The following is a 17359-nucleotide window of genomic DNA, read 5'->3' on the forward strand; positions in this document are numbered from 1 at the left end:
TCCTTGGCGCTCTAGTGTTATCGGTATTAGCAGAGAAGGCAGCCTGCTCATTCAGCAGACCTCAGTGTTACTCATAAAGAATGACCACAGGCACAGTGACAAAAGCACTCGGCCAGGATTATAGTTCTGAAGGCATAGCCCAAGGGCCCTTCCTCCATGTTTAAAGGTATACTAACATGAGTGCCAAGTGGTTCAGTCAGCAGCAGGAGTCTCTGCTGTCCCCTAGGCCACACAAAGGGTTAAGGTGAGGTCCTCTGACTTTTGTAGACTGGACAATGAACTGGTGAACAGCTGCTCTAATACCTGCCTCTTTTTCAGGCCCGGGATCTTGCACCAGGCCCCATGCTAAAGGCTCTCTCTCTCACTACTACACTATCCAGTCTTAAGGGACTATGTAAGGCCCCTCTCATTCTGTTCCCCCATGTTGATCACCAATTTGAAATGATAAGCGTGGACTTTGTGGGGCACCTAGAGAGAAGTACTATGAGATATCAACATATCCTCATTATCCTTGACTACACAATACATACTCCAAAGCCATCCCTTTATGCTCCTCCAATGCACCTGCAGCCCAAGGTCCAGTGTGCTTCAACAGCAGCCTTGGGAACTACAAGCTATGAACTACAAACTGTGGCATGTTGGGAGAACTTCCCGGTCCCTGCCAGGATGTACTCTCTGCCCTCCCATCGGGGGGTCTCAGCCCTGACTGAGCCGGGAACATGTAGCAGGCAAGCAGAGAGGAGGCTGCAGGACTGTATTCCAGTTCCATGTTCTTTACAGAATAAAGCCTTGTTCCTGTGATTTGTCTGAGCGGGTCTGGTCTGAGGTAAGCACACACTGACACACAGTACAGAGCACACAAAGAAGGCTCAGGCCCAGTTTCCCAAAGTTATGTAAAATGTCTCAAATCAGGCTTCCTATATCTTGAACAACCTCATACTGGGCCAGTGAACAGGAGCGGGGACTACACACTTACCATCACAAATGAGCTTATGAAATTCTTCTCCCAGGTGGCAATACCCTGAGAAATCCTTAGTGATCAAGGACCTAACTTTACTTTACAACTAATGAAAGAACTGTGCAATCTACTGAGGGTAATGACACTCAGCACATCGACTTACCATCCCTAAACTGATGGGTTGGTTTCACAGAACTTTCATGGTGATGTTAATGAAGTTTGTAGCATGGGATCCCAAACACAAACACTGGGACCAACTCTTCCCCAGCCTCCTTCTTGCTGTAAGGAAAAGCCCACAAAAAAGGAGTCCAGCTGTGTGTGTTCACACTGGGTGATTGCGTGTTATTGTTACTACCAAGTTGCATTTCCTAATACTGGTTCCATGGCAGGGACCATTTGAGGTAGAGAGGCACGTGGGGCCCATTGATTATGAGGTGCAGCACCCAGAGAAGAAAAAGGAGACTTAGATAAGAACATAAGACTGACTACTTTGGATCAGACCAATGGTCTATCTAGTCCAATATCCTGTCTTCTGACAGTGTCCAAGAGCTTCAGCGGGAAAGAATAGAACAGGGCAATTATTGAGGGATCAATATCAAGTCCCATCATCTGGCGATCAGAGGCTAGGACACCCAGAGCATGAGGTTGTGTCCCTGAACAAACTAGCTAATAGACACTGATGCACCTTGTTGCCAAGAAGGCCAATGGCTTATTGGGCTGTATTACTAGGAGTATTGCCAGCAGATTGAGGGAAGTGATTATTCCCCTCCATTCAGCACTGGTGAGGCCACATCTGGAGTATTGTATCTGGTTTTGGGGCTCCCACTTCAGAAAGGATGTGGACAAATTTGAGAGAGTCCAGTGGACAGCAATGAAAATGATTAGGGGGCTGGGGCACATGATTTATGAGGAGAGACTGAGGGAACTGGGCTTATTTAGTCTGCAGAAGAGAAGAGTGAGGGGGGATTTGATAGCAGCCTTCAACTACCTGATGGGTGGTTCCAAAGAGGATGGAGCTTGGCTGTTCTTAGTGGTGGCAGATGACAGAACAAGGAGTAATGGTCCCACATTGCAGTGAGGGAGGTCTAGGCTGAATATTAGGAAACACTATTTCACTAGGAGGGGGGTGAAGCACTAGGGAGGTGGTGGAATCTCCATCCTTAGAGGTTTTTAAGGCCTGGCTTGTCAAAGCCCTGGCTGGGATGATTTAGCTGAGCAGGGGTGTAGCCAGACAGCCAGCCCACCCCCGCTCAGACCAGCATTGAGGGAAACACAGGAGGAAGCCGGAACAGGGCACTTAACATCAATTCCAGCACAGCCTTTGAAGCGGTGAGAAGCACAGGTGTGCTGCTCCAGTGTGCCTCTGGGAACAGATACAAGGATTAGGCTCACAGCAGGCAGAGGCCCTGTGACAGACATGGCTCTTAGCCCCTACTAAATAGCGTGATGCACACACACCAACATCCTAGGTGGGAAAATATTTACCCTGATAAAAGAAATGTCCAGTAGTTGACACTTATTGTTTCTCTCCCTTGCAAGTGTAAACTACTCTTGCGAAAGCTGGCGTCTCCCAGACAGACCAGCCTCAATTTGGCATAAGAAAGGAGAAAGAGAATAAAGGAGTACAGAGGTATAAGTAGGGGACCTACAGCACCATGATTTTTGAGTGCTTTTCACTATCTATCTGCTGGTCAGATAAGTGACAGCCTCCCAAGGCTTCTGCAGCTAAGAGGGTCCCTAAGCCTTGTCCCTTATTCGTCTTTCCGCGGAATTGAGTGACCGATCCTGGCTTGGCACCGCTGGAATCGAGAGATGCAAGGAGGGTAAGAAGCACCCACACCTGATCTCCTATCTTTAGTGTACACATATTTTGAAATAGAGCTCTATACTTTGTTTTCTTTCTTTGGGATTGTGGCTTCAGTTTTGTAACTTGTTTGTGTGTGTAACATCTCTACATTTAAATAAGTAGGGACTAGCAATTTTGTAACCACATGATTAGAATCTAGTGTAATAAATTTTGGTAACCATTTGTGCATAAGCCTGACTTGTTTTCTCTGGTTTACTGTAAAGCAGCCAACACAATTAAAGAACCTCAGCCGTTTTGGCTCTAAAGCCTGGCCATTAGGTGAGAGTACTAAGAGCCTAGCGTTGAGTTGTGCCGCCTCCACGGGGCAAACTCTTGGGGCACCTGTCAGTCAATCCTGGCTGCCCGCTGCGAAAGAGCTCTGAGCTCTAGCAGTTAAAGTCACGGGTGTGGAGAGGCTCTTAGTGCTGCCATTGGGGCACCTGTCAGTCAGTATTGATTGCCCACTGCGAAGGAGCTCTGAGCTCTAGCAGTTAAAGTCACGGGTGGTTAGGACCTTGGGGCATCCGTCAGCCTAGTCTGGGCTGCCCGCCGCGAAGGGACAGTGCGTCCTAGCGGTTAAAGTCACGGATGGTATAAACGGGCATAGCTGGCACCTCACCAAACATCCTTGGTCTTCGGCTAACAAGGGGGTTGGACTAGATGACCTCCTGAGGTCTCTTTCAACCCTAATCTTCCATGAATCTATGACCTATTCTCCATTAACTTAGCTAATTCTTTTGTGAACCCTACTACAGTCTTGGCCTTCACAACATTCTCTGGCAAAGAGTTCCACAGGTTGACTGAAGAAATGTTTCCTTTTGTTTGTTTTAAACCTGCTGTCTATCTATTACTACAAGAACTAGAGAGCACCAAATGAAATTATGTGAAGGAGTAAACAACACTTCTGTATTCAATTTCTCCACACCAGTCAGTTTTATAGATCGATATAATATCCTGTCTTAGTCATAAGAATGGCCAGACTGGGTCAGACTGAAAGTCCATCGAGCTCAGTATCCTGTCTTCCAACAGTGGCCAATGCCAGGTGCTTCAGAGGGAATGAACAGAACAGGGAATCATCAAGTGATCCATCCCTGTCACCCACTCCCAGCTTCTGGCAAGCAGAGGCTAGGGACACCGTCCCTGCTCATCCTGGCTAATAGCCATTGATGGCCTCTTTACCAGAGGATGTTGGTGAGACCAAGACTGTAATTGTTACCTACTGCCTTTGTGCCTTAAGAACATGAGTCCCATTGAATGTGGATGGAGACTGGGCACCTAACCCACATCTGTGCCTCTGAACATCTCCCTCCACCCTCGCTATCCTAATTATAGCTGGTGTGGTTACTCTAGCAGTCCACAGGCTTCAGGGCACATGCTGATCACTGAAGGCACTCAGGAAGCTGTTTCTGCCCATGGCACGATATTGCCCTACTGGGGATTTATGACATACCCTCTGTCTGACCGAGGGCAGCACAGATTGCCCCTGCTATCAGATGGGAGGGGTTATTACTCTGGGTTTAAAACAAGGATGTGCGAGAGCAGTTCCATTGCATGTCACATTCTTGGGGATTTGAAGCATGGTTTGTTAGACAGGAGGGGAGGAGAAGATGTTCAGATTCTATGGCCATGAGCAGCAGCCCAGAAATGCTGATAGACAAATGAGTTTGTGTAAGCTTTGGCTCTTTCTTTTCTCTCCAGTGTTATAGTAATGCCAGATCACTATATCAAGTATGCAAGATTCAATTTGCCCTGACAATCTGAGTGTCTATTATTGACAAATGATAATCACTATTTCCCTTAGGGAAACTTTGATCCTTTCCAATACACGAATGGCACTGTGGACTAGACCTATGGTCCATCTAGTCCAGTGTCCTCTCTCTAACACTGACAGCCCTAGGAGCTGCAGAAGAAGGTGTAAGAAACCCAGCAGTAAGTGGATGGGGGGGGATGACCTGACAATCCTGAGAGCCTCACCCGAATGCCTAACAGCTAGAGACTGGCTTGTGCCCTGAAACACAGGGGTGTATAGCCTTTCCAAAATGTTTATTTAGCTGTAACTATTCTAACTGGATAATCTCACTATGTAAATGTCCAAACTCTTCTTGATTCTTCCTTAGCTTACGGTCTGAACAACCTCTTGTGGCAATACGTTCCTCAGTCACATTGGGCACTGAGTGAAGAATGCATTCTATTTTTATCTATTTTGAATGGGCCATGTTTCAGTGTAATGTCATGAGACAGGGAGAACATATCATCGATCAGCTCTTTACCAGTGAATATTTTATAGACTTTTCTCATGTCCCCTCTTATTCATCTCCTTTGTAAGGTAACAATCCCAGTCTTTTCAACCTATCTTCATATGAGTCCCCCCCCCCCCAGGCCCTTAATCATTCTTGTTGCCCTTTCCTAAACCTCTCTGGTCCTGCAATATCCTGTACGAGAAGGGTGCTTGGTACTACACAGAGGAGTCCAGAGGATGGTGAAACATTGACTGACTGATATCATGGCATTGTATTTTCTGTATGATTTTGTACCCCACTCCTCCTGCATCCCGATATTTTGCTCAGTTTCTGTCCCTGCTTGCACTGTGAGCAGGGTTTCACAGAGCTGTATACCATGATGTCCAGGCCCCTGTAAGGATTTTGAGGAGTTCAAGTTTTTACCTCCAGTGGGCATAAACACTGCAGTTACTGACATTGAAATTCATCTGCCAGCATGCTGCCCATTCCCCTGGCTTTGTTAGCTCCCTCTGAGGACTTCTCTAGACTGGACTATGACTGAAATATTCTGGTGCCATCTGTAAATGTTGGCAACTTACTGCTCAACCCTCTTTCTACATTGGTAATAACTATAAAATATTTACTGTAATAATTGATCGAAAGTGTCTAACCCACCTCGCTGTGTTTCTCTCCCTTCACAGGCAACTGGAGCATTTCTGAGCATGATCGAACGATCAACCATCTCATGGCAGTTTTCAACCTCACCCCCTCTGATCCTTCAGTGTTCATTCTAATGGGCATCCCTGGCCTGGAAGCTGCCCACCTTTAGATTTCCATCCCTTTCTCTATGTTCTACATTATTGGCCAGATGGGAAATTTCATGATTCTCTTTGTTGTCAGCAAAGAGCAGACCCTGTACAAGCCTATGTACCTGCTTCTCTGCATGCTGGCAGTCACAGACATTGGCATGTCTACATCCGCCGTGCCGAATGCACTGTGTATATTTTGGTTCAATTTGAAGGGCATGACTGTGGGTGGATGCCTCACCCAGACTTTCTTCCTTCACACTGTTTATACGATGCACTCAGCTGTCCTTGTAACAATGGCCTTCGATCGATACGTTGCCATGTTTAACCCTCTGAGATACTCCACCATCCTCACCAACACATGCATAGCTAATCTAGGACTCCTGGGTTTGATAAGAGCTGTTCTCTTCATTCTGCCCATGCCCCTGCTCCTGAGGAGGCTGCCATTCTGTGCCAACCGCATTATCGCCCACACGTACTGCGACCACATAGCTGTGGCAAAGACGTCGTGTGGGGACATCACAGTCAACAGGATGTATGGCTTGGTGATAGTGGTTTTAGTCTTTGGGTTAGACCTGGCACTCATTGTCCTGTCATATGGCCTGATTATCAGGGCTGTCCTCAGAATCTCCTCCAAGAAAGCCCATCAAAAAGCCCTCAACATCTGCACAGCCCACATCTGTGTAATGCTGATTTCTTATACTTCTGTCCTCTTAACCACTCTGATTCACCGGTTTGGAAAGGGCGTTGCTCCCCATGTTCACATCATCTTGGCCAACCTCTATGTCCTCCTCCTGCCCGTGCTCAACCCTATCATTTATGGGGTCAGAATCAAAGAACTCCATGACAAAGTGGGCAAATACACCTGCAGAATATGATAGCTGGGGACCAATGACTTTAAACCTGTGTGACAAGAGGGCGAAAGGAGATCTCCTTGTTAATTATGGGTGCTCTCTCCTAGTTTGGTTGAACACAAGATTGTGGAAGTTCGCAATCTGAAAAATTCCTTAGACCTAATTTCTTATGACTCAATGACCAAGCACTGCTCTTTCTCTTGCTGAGTTCCCTCTCTCTGACCATCACCTGATCTTTCAGTGTCACCCATCAGCTTCCATCCTCTCTCCTGCTGCCACTCGGCCTCTCTATGGCTGTCAGACTACCAGAAGATACTGCACCTTTCTGAAGCAGGGTGGCTTCCCTATGTGAATTGGGTCCTTGTCCATTTGACAAGATTAAACCACATTTTCTGATAGCCAAAGACAAATAAAGCAACTACAGTGCTGCATTTCTTTATCATATGTACAGTGATCTGGTGAACAAAATTTACCTGATTTTCTACATCCAGTCCCTAAAGAATCCTGGAGGGGAAACCAAATGTTTCTGTTGGAAAGTGCTAATACAGGAAAGCTGCTGCAGGGATTGAGGACATTCTACTAGAGTTAATTAGCGAGAGTTGTGAAATTGTGTGTTTTTGAGAACTGGACTGTGGTTCCCTGAATTGCAGGGAACCACCATATGATGTGCACTCAGCCAGTATGAACTAATAAAATAGAACACCTAATAGTTATGGGTTAATTGGAAAGCAAGCTTTTAGATGCAAAGTCAAAATCTAGGTGGCAGTTTCTGTGAATCATAATGGGAGGAAGGGAAAGGCAAGTAAACAAGTGAGAATGAAAGAAGATAAATGGATGAAATCCTTGAGTCTAGATGCCTCTGATAATAGATGTTTATTGAAAGTTAAGAAAAGTGATGATCCGGTAGGGGTCATTATGTCCTACATGTGTTGTACAAGGTATAAAAGATTAGCTGTTAAACTGTACTTTGGAGCAGCCTTCTGAAGCCACCTTGAAGACATTTTTCCTCACACCATTTCTCACCAGCACGTTAACAACTGGCCTCTGTCAAGCTGTTGTTAATTACTCAATACCATTCCAGATGTTAGACATAGGTAAATAGCTGGACTGTTCTAAACTTATTGCTTAAGTGTTGTTAGTATATAGGCCAATTTGTCAGGCTGAGAGAGAATTTGGGGTTTCAATTTTTGATACTCTCATATCTTACATTAATATGTGTGAAGAAGAATGAATAAAGACTCTGTGTTTTCCTCTTCTCACAACCAAATAGGGCTTTTAACACAGTGAGAAAAGATAAGGGTAGAGCTAAAGTGCTACAGGGTATGGGGGGAGTATAATACATGAGCATACACTGGAGGGCTGCCTGGCTCTTCTCTTGAGGCAAGGTCAAACTCTAAAAGGCCAAAGAAATGTCTTTTTCTGACCATAGCACAACCTGATTCCTTACCCTTCCCATGGAACACAAAAGACGTGGGATGAAGACCCTAAATTCATGATCTTCCAAAACAGAACATGACCAGAAGTTGCCAAGGGTGTGCCTTGCAGGTAAATTTGGAGCTGCTAAGGAGGAGGAGATGGGAAATGGGAATGGAGAACGGGGACACAGGGCAAGGCTCTGCAGCATAAGAGCTGGGAATGGGACAGTGGGAAGCAAGGCTCTGTGGTATACATTCTTGCTGGAAACTAACCCCAACATAATATTGTCTGCATTTTGGACTTCTGGTCTTCTGCTTTCTGTGACAAGAACCAGGGGAGGGAGTGAAGGGAAAGCCCTCTACCATGTGTGCTTAAATCTAATACATTGCAGTGTTAGAGCTGAATGGGTCTAATATTTATTTAATTTTCTTTCTTTTATAGAAATTAGATACAGTGCTCCTGACAGCTAAAACTAACATGTTCTGACATCTTCTGTCAAATCACTTAACGGACACTGGTTAGGTTTAAATTTTAATGCTAATTCTTTGTTACTAACTCTTGAATACAACAATAGAAAGCAATCTAGATTTTTCTACCATTGTTTCAATCACTGTTTTGCAGTTCACAAAGCTTGGAATAGATCATTTAATGTTTGGAAACATCCTACTAGGGCAAGGCTACATGAGTTTATACTGCATCTGCCAGGGGCTCTAGAGGTTTTACTCCACTACAAATAGACTATAAACAGGAGTGAAACTGACACTTTCAGTTCGGTTTCAAGTCACTTTCATGGTATTGCCAACCCCAAATATTCAAAAATCATGAATCAGGCTTACCAAAAGTCATGAGATTACATAAAAACAGTAAATGTGGTGATCTTTTTATTTGCCTTCTGCTTTTGGAGCCTTGAGGTTGCACTGGGGTCACATTTTGAAGCTTTCTCCACAGTCACGAGGGCTAGAAATTTTTCTTTAAGAAAAAAGGCTGAAATAATCACATATCGACTTGACTGTAGGAGCTTTGGCTTTAAGGAAAACTACAATTATCATGAGACTTGTCATAAAATCATGATAGCTGGAAACACGGGCCATTCTTATGTTCTTAAACAAAAAGCAAAGGTCCATCTAGCCCAGTACCCTGTCTTCCGACAGTGTCCAGTGCCAGGTGCCCCAGGGGGAATGAACAGAACAGAGAATCATCAAGTGGTCCATCCCCTGTCGCTCATTCCCCGCTTCTGGCAAACAGAAGCTAGGGACACCATCCCTGCCCATCCTGGCTAATAGCTGAAGGGTTAAAATCCATTTTTAATGTAATAACCTGGTATATGGATTTGTGTATAGGCCCAAAGTCCACAGTTTGGTCAAGAGGTCAGAAGCCTAGCAACAGTTAAAATAAAGCAGAATAACCAAAGATAACCTTGCTTTTGCTAAGATATGCCTGGTCAGCAAAATGCCAGATGTTGGGGGCAATAATTGTGTCTTATTCAAAGTTGCAAATAAAACAAAGAAGCCCTGTTTCTGTTGTGTTAGTTTCTTCTGTAGGGAGATGTTCTTCCCACACATCCAACCTTGAGTTTATGAAAAGGTTGGAACATGTTAGTATAAGATATGGTCTCCTCCCACCTCCCTTTCCCGGGAACCAATGCCTGCCTTAAAACACAAATAAGCAACTTGAAAGACAATCTTTATTGCCATATACTTTCACTGTTTCTTTGCTTTTACCCCTAGATATGTATCTGTTGGACAATCAAAGGAGCTACTTCATTCCTATGGACCCCAAATTGAATCCAATATATATTCTATACTAATACATTTATTAAAGTACTAATTAAATGCTACATGTTAATTTGTCAACTTGAGACCATGGGCAGAGACATTATGTAAACTTTGACCACTGGCTACTGTGCTATCATGTCTTGCTGCTAGACCTATCCGGGAGTGTGGGACTGCCTACCCCGTCACTTTTCCCCGCCCATGGAAAATCCATACATTCCATTGTAATCAATTGATTGGCAGTGTCTCTGAGCTAATAAGCGAGGTGACATTCTGTCAGCACTGTACGTGATAAACTCCTATGCTTGACCTCTACACCGTGTGGGTTGATGTCCTTCATAGCCATTGATGGACCTATCCTCCATGAACTTTAAGGCTAGTTACTTTACAGAAGGCCCTTCTATACACTTCATACTTCAATATCTGAGCCATCTTATCCACGGCTAAAGATCTTGAACACACTGGGACAGGGATAACATTTTCTGGCATATTCTGAACAGCGCTGAGCACAGAGATGCTGCACAGCAGCAAAACTGACGGGCAGAACCTGCCATCTCTCGGGGGTTAAGAGAGCTCCTCTCATCCGACTCTCATGCTCTCTCTTTCTTCGTCCTTCCTGACCTTTGTGCTGCTTTTTATGCTGCCAACCACGACATCCTTCCCAATTGCCTGGGACCATTTGCTGGAGTCTCAGAGAGCTGCCTTCTTGGTTTGGCTCCCATCTATCTGAGTCCTCTTTTTTGCAGCATGCAGCAAAGAGATAGGCTGGTCCAGTGGATAGTGAGCTAGCCCTGAGTTCTAGGAACATTTGAAACCCCCCCCCTAAATACCTTTGAAAATCTGGCCCTTGGTCTGTGTGCCCCTCAGTGCCCCACCTGTACAATGGGCAGAACAGCACTGCTTTACCTCAGAGAGGTTGTCAGGAGAAATAGACTGGTGATACTCTGCCCGCAGCTCGAAAGCTACATGGGGCTCTTTGAAATGTAGCCTGTGGCTCTTCAGGCTCCCCCTCGGAGGACCGGGCACAGCTGCTTTGCAGCGCTTCAGGAGGGAGGGAGCCCCTGCTCCTCCCCCGCCCTCCTGGAGCACCGCGAATCAGCTGATTGGAGGAACAGGGCTAGTTGAGCTCAGAGACAGAGCAAGCTCCAGGAAGGAGGGAGAAGAGCTCAGTGGTTTGAGCATTGGCTTGCTAAACCCAGGGTTGTGAGTTCAATCCTTAAGGGGGCCATTTAGGGATCTGGGGCAAAAATTGGGGATCGGTCCTGCTTTAAGCAGGGGGTTTGACTAAATGACCTCCTGAAATTCCTTCCAACCCTGAGATTCTATGAAGGAAGCCCTCGTATCCTCAGCCCTTGTGCCAGGGCCAACAAGGAGAAACATTGTAAATAGCACTGCTGCATGGAATGGTAAAGGTGTGGATGGAGGGAAGAAGAAAAAACAGCCTAGTGTACCCGTGGAGTCTGAGCCGCCTTCTGTAACTGCTAACACTAGGACCCCAGTTAAAAAACAATTAAAATTCTGTGAAAAATCATGTGTATTCCTCTTGTGTATGTTAGTACTCCCTGCTATGGGCACACTACTACACATGGTGACAGCAACGAAAAAAAGCAAGTCCCTGACAAAAAGGAGCTTGAGAAAGAGGTGAAAAAACTTCAGCTATCTGATTCAACAGTGTTGAGTAGGACATTGGCTATCTCAGAACACACTGAAAATATCCTCAAGGAAAGGTTGCCTTCTTCAGAGTTTGTTAGCCTTGCTATGGATGAAAGCCTGGATATCAATGACATCCCACAGTTACTGCTATTTGTCAGAGCTACAACTGCTGATCTTGATGTGATGGATTAATTATTAGACATGGTTCCCCTGCAAAACGGAATGATCGGAGAGAAAATTAAAATCACCATATTGGACACCTTGAAAAAGTTCAACATACAATCACAAGAAATTACAGCTACAACACCCGACAGCACTCCTGCTATGCTTGGTAAGAAAAACGAGGTGGTAGCTTTTCTGAAACAGGCACTGAAAACAGATGAGAATGACTTTTTTTGTATTATTGCATTGTGCATCAGCAAGCATTATTTGCAAAATTTCATTCTCTAAATGCTGTGATGATGGACATAGTTCAATTGATTAATTATGTCAGGGCCCGCGCTAGGAACCACCAGCAATTTTGGCTTTTCTGTGAGGAATTTGACACCCAGTATGGGGATTTTGTTTTGCACACTGAGCTAAGATGGCTTTTGCGAGGGCACATGCTAGCACATTGTGGATGTTTTGGAATCATTCAAACTTTTCATTGTTGGGCAGGGAGAAACCAATCAATTTTCTGCTCACAACTTGGAGATGCAGGTTTGTTGATGGAGTTTGTGGAATTGAAGAGCTCTGATGAATCGGCATGCCAATTCCGCCAAAATACAGATGTGAACTTCTGGAAATCAGTAAGCCATCTTCCAAAAATCTCAAAATTAGCCAGAAGGTTTATTTCAATATTTCCCTCAACTTTGAGAGTAACAAGATTTTGCCTCTTGCTTTCAATCTTTGAAAGTGCAGAGAAGGATGCTTCACATTGCTAATGCACAAAAGAGTCCCTTTAAATTGCTGTTTCAAGCCTAGAACAGAGCTTGTGTCTCAGAGGGGTAGCCATACATCAAACAGACAGCCAGGCAACTAAATACATGCAATACGTAAGTCAGCTAAACTTAGTTTTTGTTGTATTGAAAATTTATTTGAAAATTTTAGAGTATTTGGTTATATTTAGAGGTATATATTTAATATTATTGTATGTGTGTGTTTGGTGGCGTGGTGTGCAGGGCATACAGTAGTCATGTGGCTCTTTTGGTTAATGGTGGTTGCAAACGTGGCTCCGGAATCACAAAACTGACTACCACTGGGTTAGACATTGTGAGGTGTTCAGGTACTATGGTGATAGGGCCGCATAAGTACCACAGATAGAGTGGGAAGTTCTCTGTACCATGGCTAGCTCTTCCCTGGGTTTTGGCCCCTTCTTTTCACCTATTTCCCTCATGTCTCCCTCCTTTTTGAATGCCGTTGGCTGTATTTCTTCTGAGTCCCCAGGATTCTATCGTCTAGTCCCCCTCTCTCCAACTCCAGTGGAGGGATTCCTGTTTTACAGTTTCATCTAAGGACTTCCATATCCTTAATTTAATTACCAGTCCTTTCTTATCTTTATGACCCTGCCCCTGTTAGTAAACAAAATATTGACGCCTGCTCCAGGGGCACAAGCTGGGAGAAGCACCTCTCTGCAGAACTCACATTCCACACGAATACCACGCAGGTAAGAGCTCTGCCGGGGAGCACACCTCTTGTAGGAAAGCTAGGGGACAGGCAGGAGTCCATCCCTGCCCCTCCCACATGGTGCTCCTGGTTTAGACGTCAGAGAATCCACATGGGAGAGTCCCAGGGGAGTGTGAAAAGTAACTGTGGGTCCTGGATGTGAAGGGAGGTGAAGGGACCTGGATGAACTGTGTTTGGTCCGATTGTGTCACTGAGGGCCAGGTGGCTGGGACACTTGGGTCTCTCAGAGCAGGCGTGTGAAGGGATTTGAAGGGTTAATCCCTCCTCGCTAGAACCGACCTTGGAGCTGCTGATCTTCTACCTGGACCTGGAAACTGCCAGTAGTTGAGACCTCCTCTTCCAGGCCTTACTGCCCCACCCCCATCTCCCTGCCCTGGCAGCAGAGGGCCCCTCGCCGGAGGTCAGTCCTAGCTGGTGCCAGTCTGAGACCTTCTGGACACTGGGTACCAGGACTGGGAGCACAGCAGTGCTTCTCCCACATCCATGGCCCCATTGTAGAGTGAGATAACTCTGTCCTTTGACCTTGTGCAGAGACCATAGCGAGCGAGACAGCGCAGCCCTGCCATGCACAGAGTTCATAGACAATGGCCATGCGTAGTAGGTGGTTACCATTGTTTATTGGTGGGAAAATAATAGAAAATTGCTCAGAGACAGGTTTATTTTCAAGTTTGTAAATACGCAGGGGGTTGTTTGCCTTGAAGCGTAGAGGGCAGGAGAGAGAGAGAGGGGAGCTGGTTTGTTCCTCAGACACAGAAGGACAGCAAGTAAGCAACCCCCAGCCTTGTGATCCAGAGGGCTCCTGGTAGCAAGAACAGAGCTAGGACTACGGTAAACCACATAGAACAGGTTTTTACTATTGTCTATGTATGCTACCGTATCTCTCAATAAACAACGCGTGTTTTATAGAGCGGGTCTCTTAGTCTCTTAACCAAAGGCCCTCAGTGCAGAACCCCACCCTCACCAGCAGGGTAACACCATGAAGTCACGAGTCTTCATCAGACTCTCCTTGGCACTGGCCAAAAAAGCCATCAATCGATTATTGCCCGCAACCAGTCTGTGGCTTGTACTAAAAATATCTGTGACAAAGTCTGAAACTTCAGCATGACTGACCATCTGGTCTCCCCATAGTTCCTGAAAAAAATTATATGACAGGCCAGGATCACCACTCCCCAGGTGAATGCATTCTGGAAGATGTCGAGGGCTGTGGTCATTGCAGGCCACTGACCTGGCTGGAAGCTTCCTCCACAGCATCAGCTTTTCCTCCCCTTTTCCTACCAGCTCTGCCGGTTCTACACAGACACTTCCTGGGGTGTCAGCCTCCATCTTCCGAGCTGGTCACTCCCCACATTCCTTCACGACTTCATCAAAGTTATACCAGTCCCTCCCCAATATGACCAGAAAGCCCAGATATTGGAAATAATTTCCCTCACACATTTATCAAGGTTTAGAACAACCAAGTTTCCACACAAGCATTTCTTTATGAGTCCAAGGGGAAACTGGGTTTGATTACATCCAAAATATAATTACAAGCAGAAACACACTTATGTGTTATATCCTAGGAACAGGTTTCAGAGTAACAGCCGTGTTAGTCTGTATTCGCAAAAAGAAAAGGAGGACTTGTGGCACCTTAGAGACTAACCAATTTATTAGAGCATGAGCTTTCGTGAGCCACAGCTCACTTCCTCAGATGCATATCGTGGAAACTGCAGCAGGCTTTATATATACACAGAGAATATGAAACAATACCTATTCCCACCCCACTGTCCTGCTGGTAATAGCTTATCTAAAGTGATTTCCAGCACAAATCCAGGTTTTCTCACCCTCCACCCCCCCACACAAATTCACTCTCCTGCTGGTGATAGCCCATCCAAAGTGACAACTCTTTACACAATGTGCATGACAATCAAGCTGGGCTATTTCCTGCATAAATCCAGGTTCTCACATCCCCCCCACCCCCATACACACACAAACTCACTCTCCTGCTGGTAATAGCTCATCCAAACTGACCACTCTCCAAGTTTAAATCCAAGTTAAACCAGAACATCTGGGGGGGGGGTAGGAAAAAACAAGAGGAAACAGGCTACCTTGCATAATGACTTAGCCACTCCAAGTCTCTATTTAAGCCTAAATTAATAGTATCCAATTTGCAAATGAATTCCAATTCAGCAGTTTCTCGCTGGAGTCTGGATTTGAAGTTTTTTTGTTTTAAGATAGCGACCTTCATGTCTGTGATCGCGTGACCAGAGAGATTGAAGTGTTCTCCGACTGGTTTATGAATGTTATAATTCTTGACATCTGATTTGTGTCCATTTATTCTTTTACGTAGAGACTGTCCAGTTTGACCAATGTACATGGCAGAGGGGCATTGCTGGCACATGATGGCATATATCACATTGGTGGATGTGCAAGTGAACGAGCCTCTGATAGTGTGGCTGATGTTATTAGGCCCTGTGATGGTGTCCCCTGAATAGATATGTGGGCACAGTTGGCAACGGGCTTTGTTGCAAGGATAAGTTCCTGGGTTAGTGGTTCTGTTGTGTGGTATGTGGTTGTTGGTGAGTATTTGCTTCAGGTTGCGGGGCTGTCTGTAGGCAAGGACTGGCCTGTCTCCCAAGATTTGTGAGAGTGTTGGGTCATCCTTTAGGATAGGTTGTAGATCCTTAATAATGCGTTGGAGGGGTTTTAGTTGGGGGCTGAAGGTGACGGCTAGTGGCGTTCTGTTATTTTCTTTGTTAGGCCTGTCCTGTAGTAGGTAACTTCTGGGAACTCTTCTGGCTCTATCAATCTGTTTCTTTACTTCTGCAGGTGGGTATTGTAGTTGTAAGAAAGCTTGACAGAGATCTTGTAGGTGTTTGTCTCTGTCTGAGGGGTTGGAGCAAATGCGGTTGTATCGCAGAGCTTGGCTGTAGACGATGGATCGTGTGGTGTGGTCAGGGTGAAAGCTGGAGGCATGCAGGTAGGAATAGCGGTCAGTAGGTTTCCGGTATAGGGTGGTGTTTATGTGACCATTGTTTATTAGCACTGTAGTGTCCAGGAAGTGGATCTCTTGTGTGGACTGGACCAGGCTGAGGTTGGTGGTGGGATGGAAATTGTTGAAATCATGGTGGAATTCCTCAAGGGCTTCTTTTCCATGGGTCCAGATGATGAAGATGTCATCAATATAGCGCAAGTAGAGTAGGGGCTTTAGGGGACAAGAGCTGAGGAAGCGTTGTTCTAAATCAGCCATAAAAATGTTGGCATACTGTGGGGCCATGCGGGTACCCATAGCAGTGCCGCTGATCTGAAGGTATACATTGTCCCCAAATGTGAAGTAGTTATGGGTAAGGACAAAGTCACAAAGTTCAGCCACCAGGTTAGCCGTGACATTATCGGGGATAGTGTTCTTGATGGCTTGTAGTCCATCTTTGTGTGGAATGTTGGTGTAGAGGGCTTCTACATCCATAGTGGCCAGGATGGTGTTATCAGGAACAATACTTTTATATGCATTAGCTAAATATTCACCACAGGATCAGGCTTGGGAAGTACCTTCCCATCATGGTGTGACTCCAAAGCGGTAGGGAAAACCCAGACAAAGGAACCCCTGAATATTTTGCTCTTTATAAGAACATAAAAACAGCCATTCTTAGTCAGATAAATGATCCCTCTAGCCCAGTATCCTGTCCTGTGATGGTAGCCAATGCCAGGTGCTTCAGAGAGAATGAACAGAACAGGGAATCATCAAATGATCCATCCCCTGTCGCCCCTTCCCAGCTTCTGGCAGACAGAGGATAGGGACACTTCACATCATGGTTGAAATCCCTGCTCATCCTGGCTAATAGCCACTGATGGACCAATCCTACATGAACTTATCTAGTTATTTTTCAGACCCTGTTCTAGTCTTGGCCTTCACAACATCCTCTGGCAAAGAGTTTGAAAAGTTGTCTGTGTGTTGTGTGAAGAAATACTTCCTTTCCTTTCTTTTAAACCTGCTGCCTATTAATTTCCCCGAGAAATTATGTTCATCTACGTGTCTGACAACTTTGTTCTTTCCTATAGTATTAAGTTTGCAAATTAATTCCATTTCTTCATTGAAGTCTGTTTTTGGAGTTTTTTTGTTGAAGAATGGCCAGTTTTAAGTCTGTTATTGAGTGTTCAGGGAGATTGAAGAAACGGCAGAACTGGAATTAATTT

At 45.3% G+C, this 17359-nt stretch overlaps 1 protein-coding gene across 1 annotated transcript in view; it reads left to right on the forward strand.

Annotated features, from left to right (window-relative positions):
- Positions 1-5768: 5768 nt before the first annotated feature.
- LOC311515999 (olfactory receptor 52P1-like) overlaps positions 5769-17359 on the forward strand; it is a gene marked incomplete at both ends in the record, with an annotated part of 160942 nt that continues 149351 nt past the window's right edge. The window contains one exon of the mRNA XM_084619584.1: positions 5769-5838. Within this exon, the coding sequence (XP_084475710.1) occupies positions 5769-5838 (70 nt within the window). The remainder of the gene's footprint in view (positions 5839-17359) is intronic.

The sequence above is a fragment of the Lepidochelys olivacea genome (genome assembly GCF_965140295.1).
Source record: "Lepidochelys olivacea isolate rLepOli2 genome assembly, chromosome: 1".
Taxonomy (NCBI): domain Eukaryota; kingdom Metazoa; phylum Chordata; order Testudines; family Cheloniidae; genus Lepidochelys; species Lepidochelys olivacea.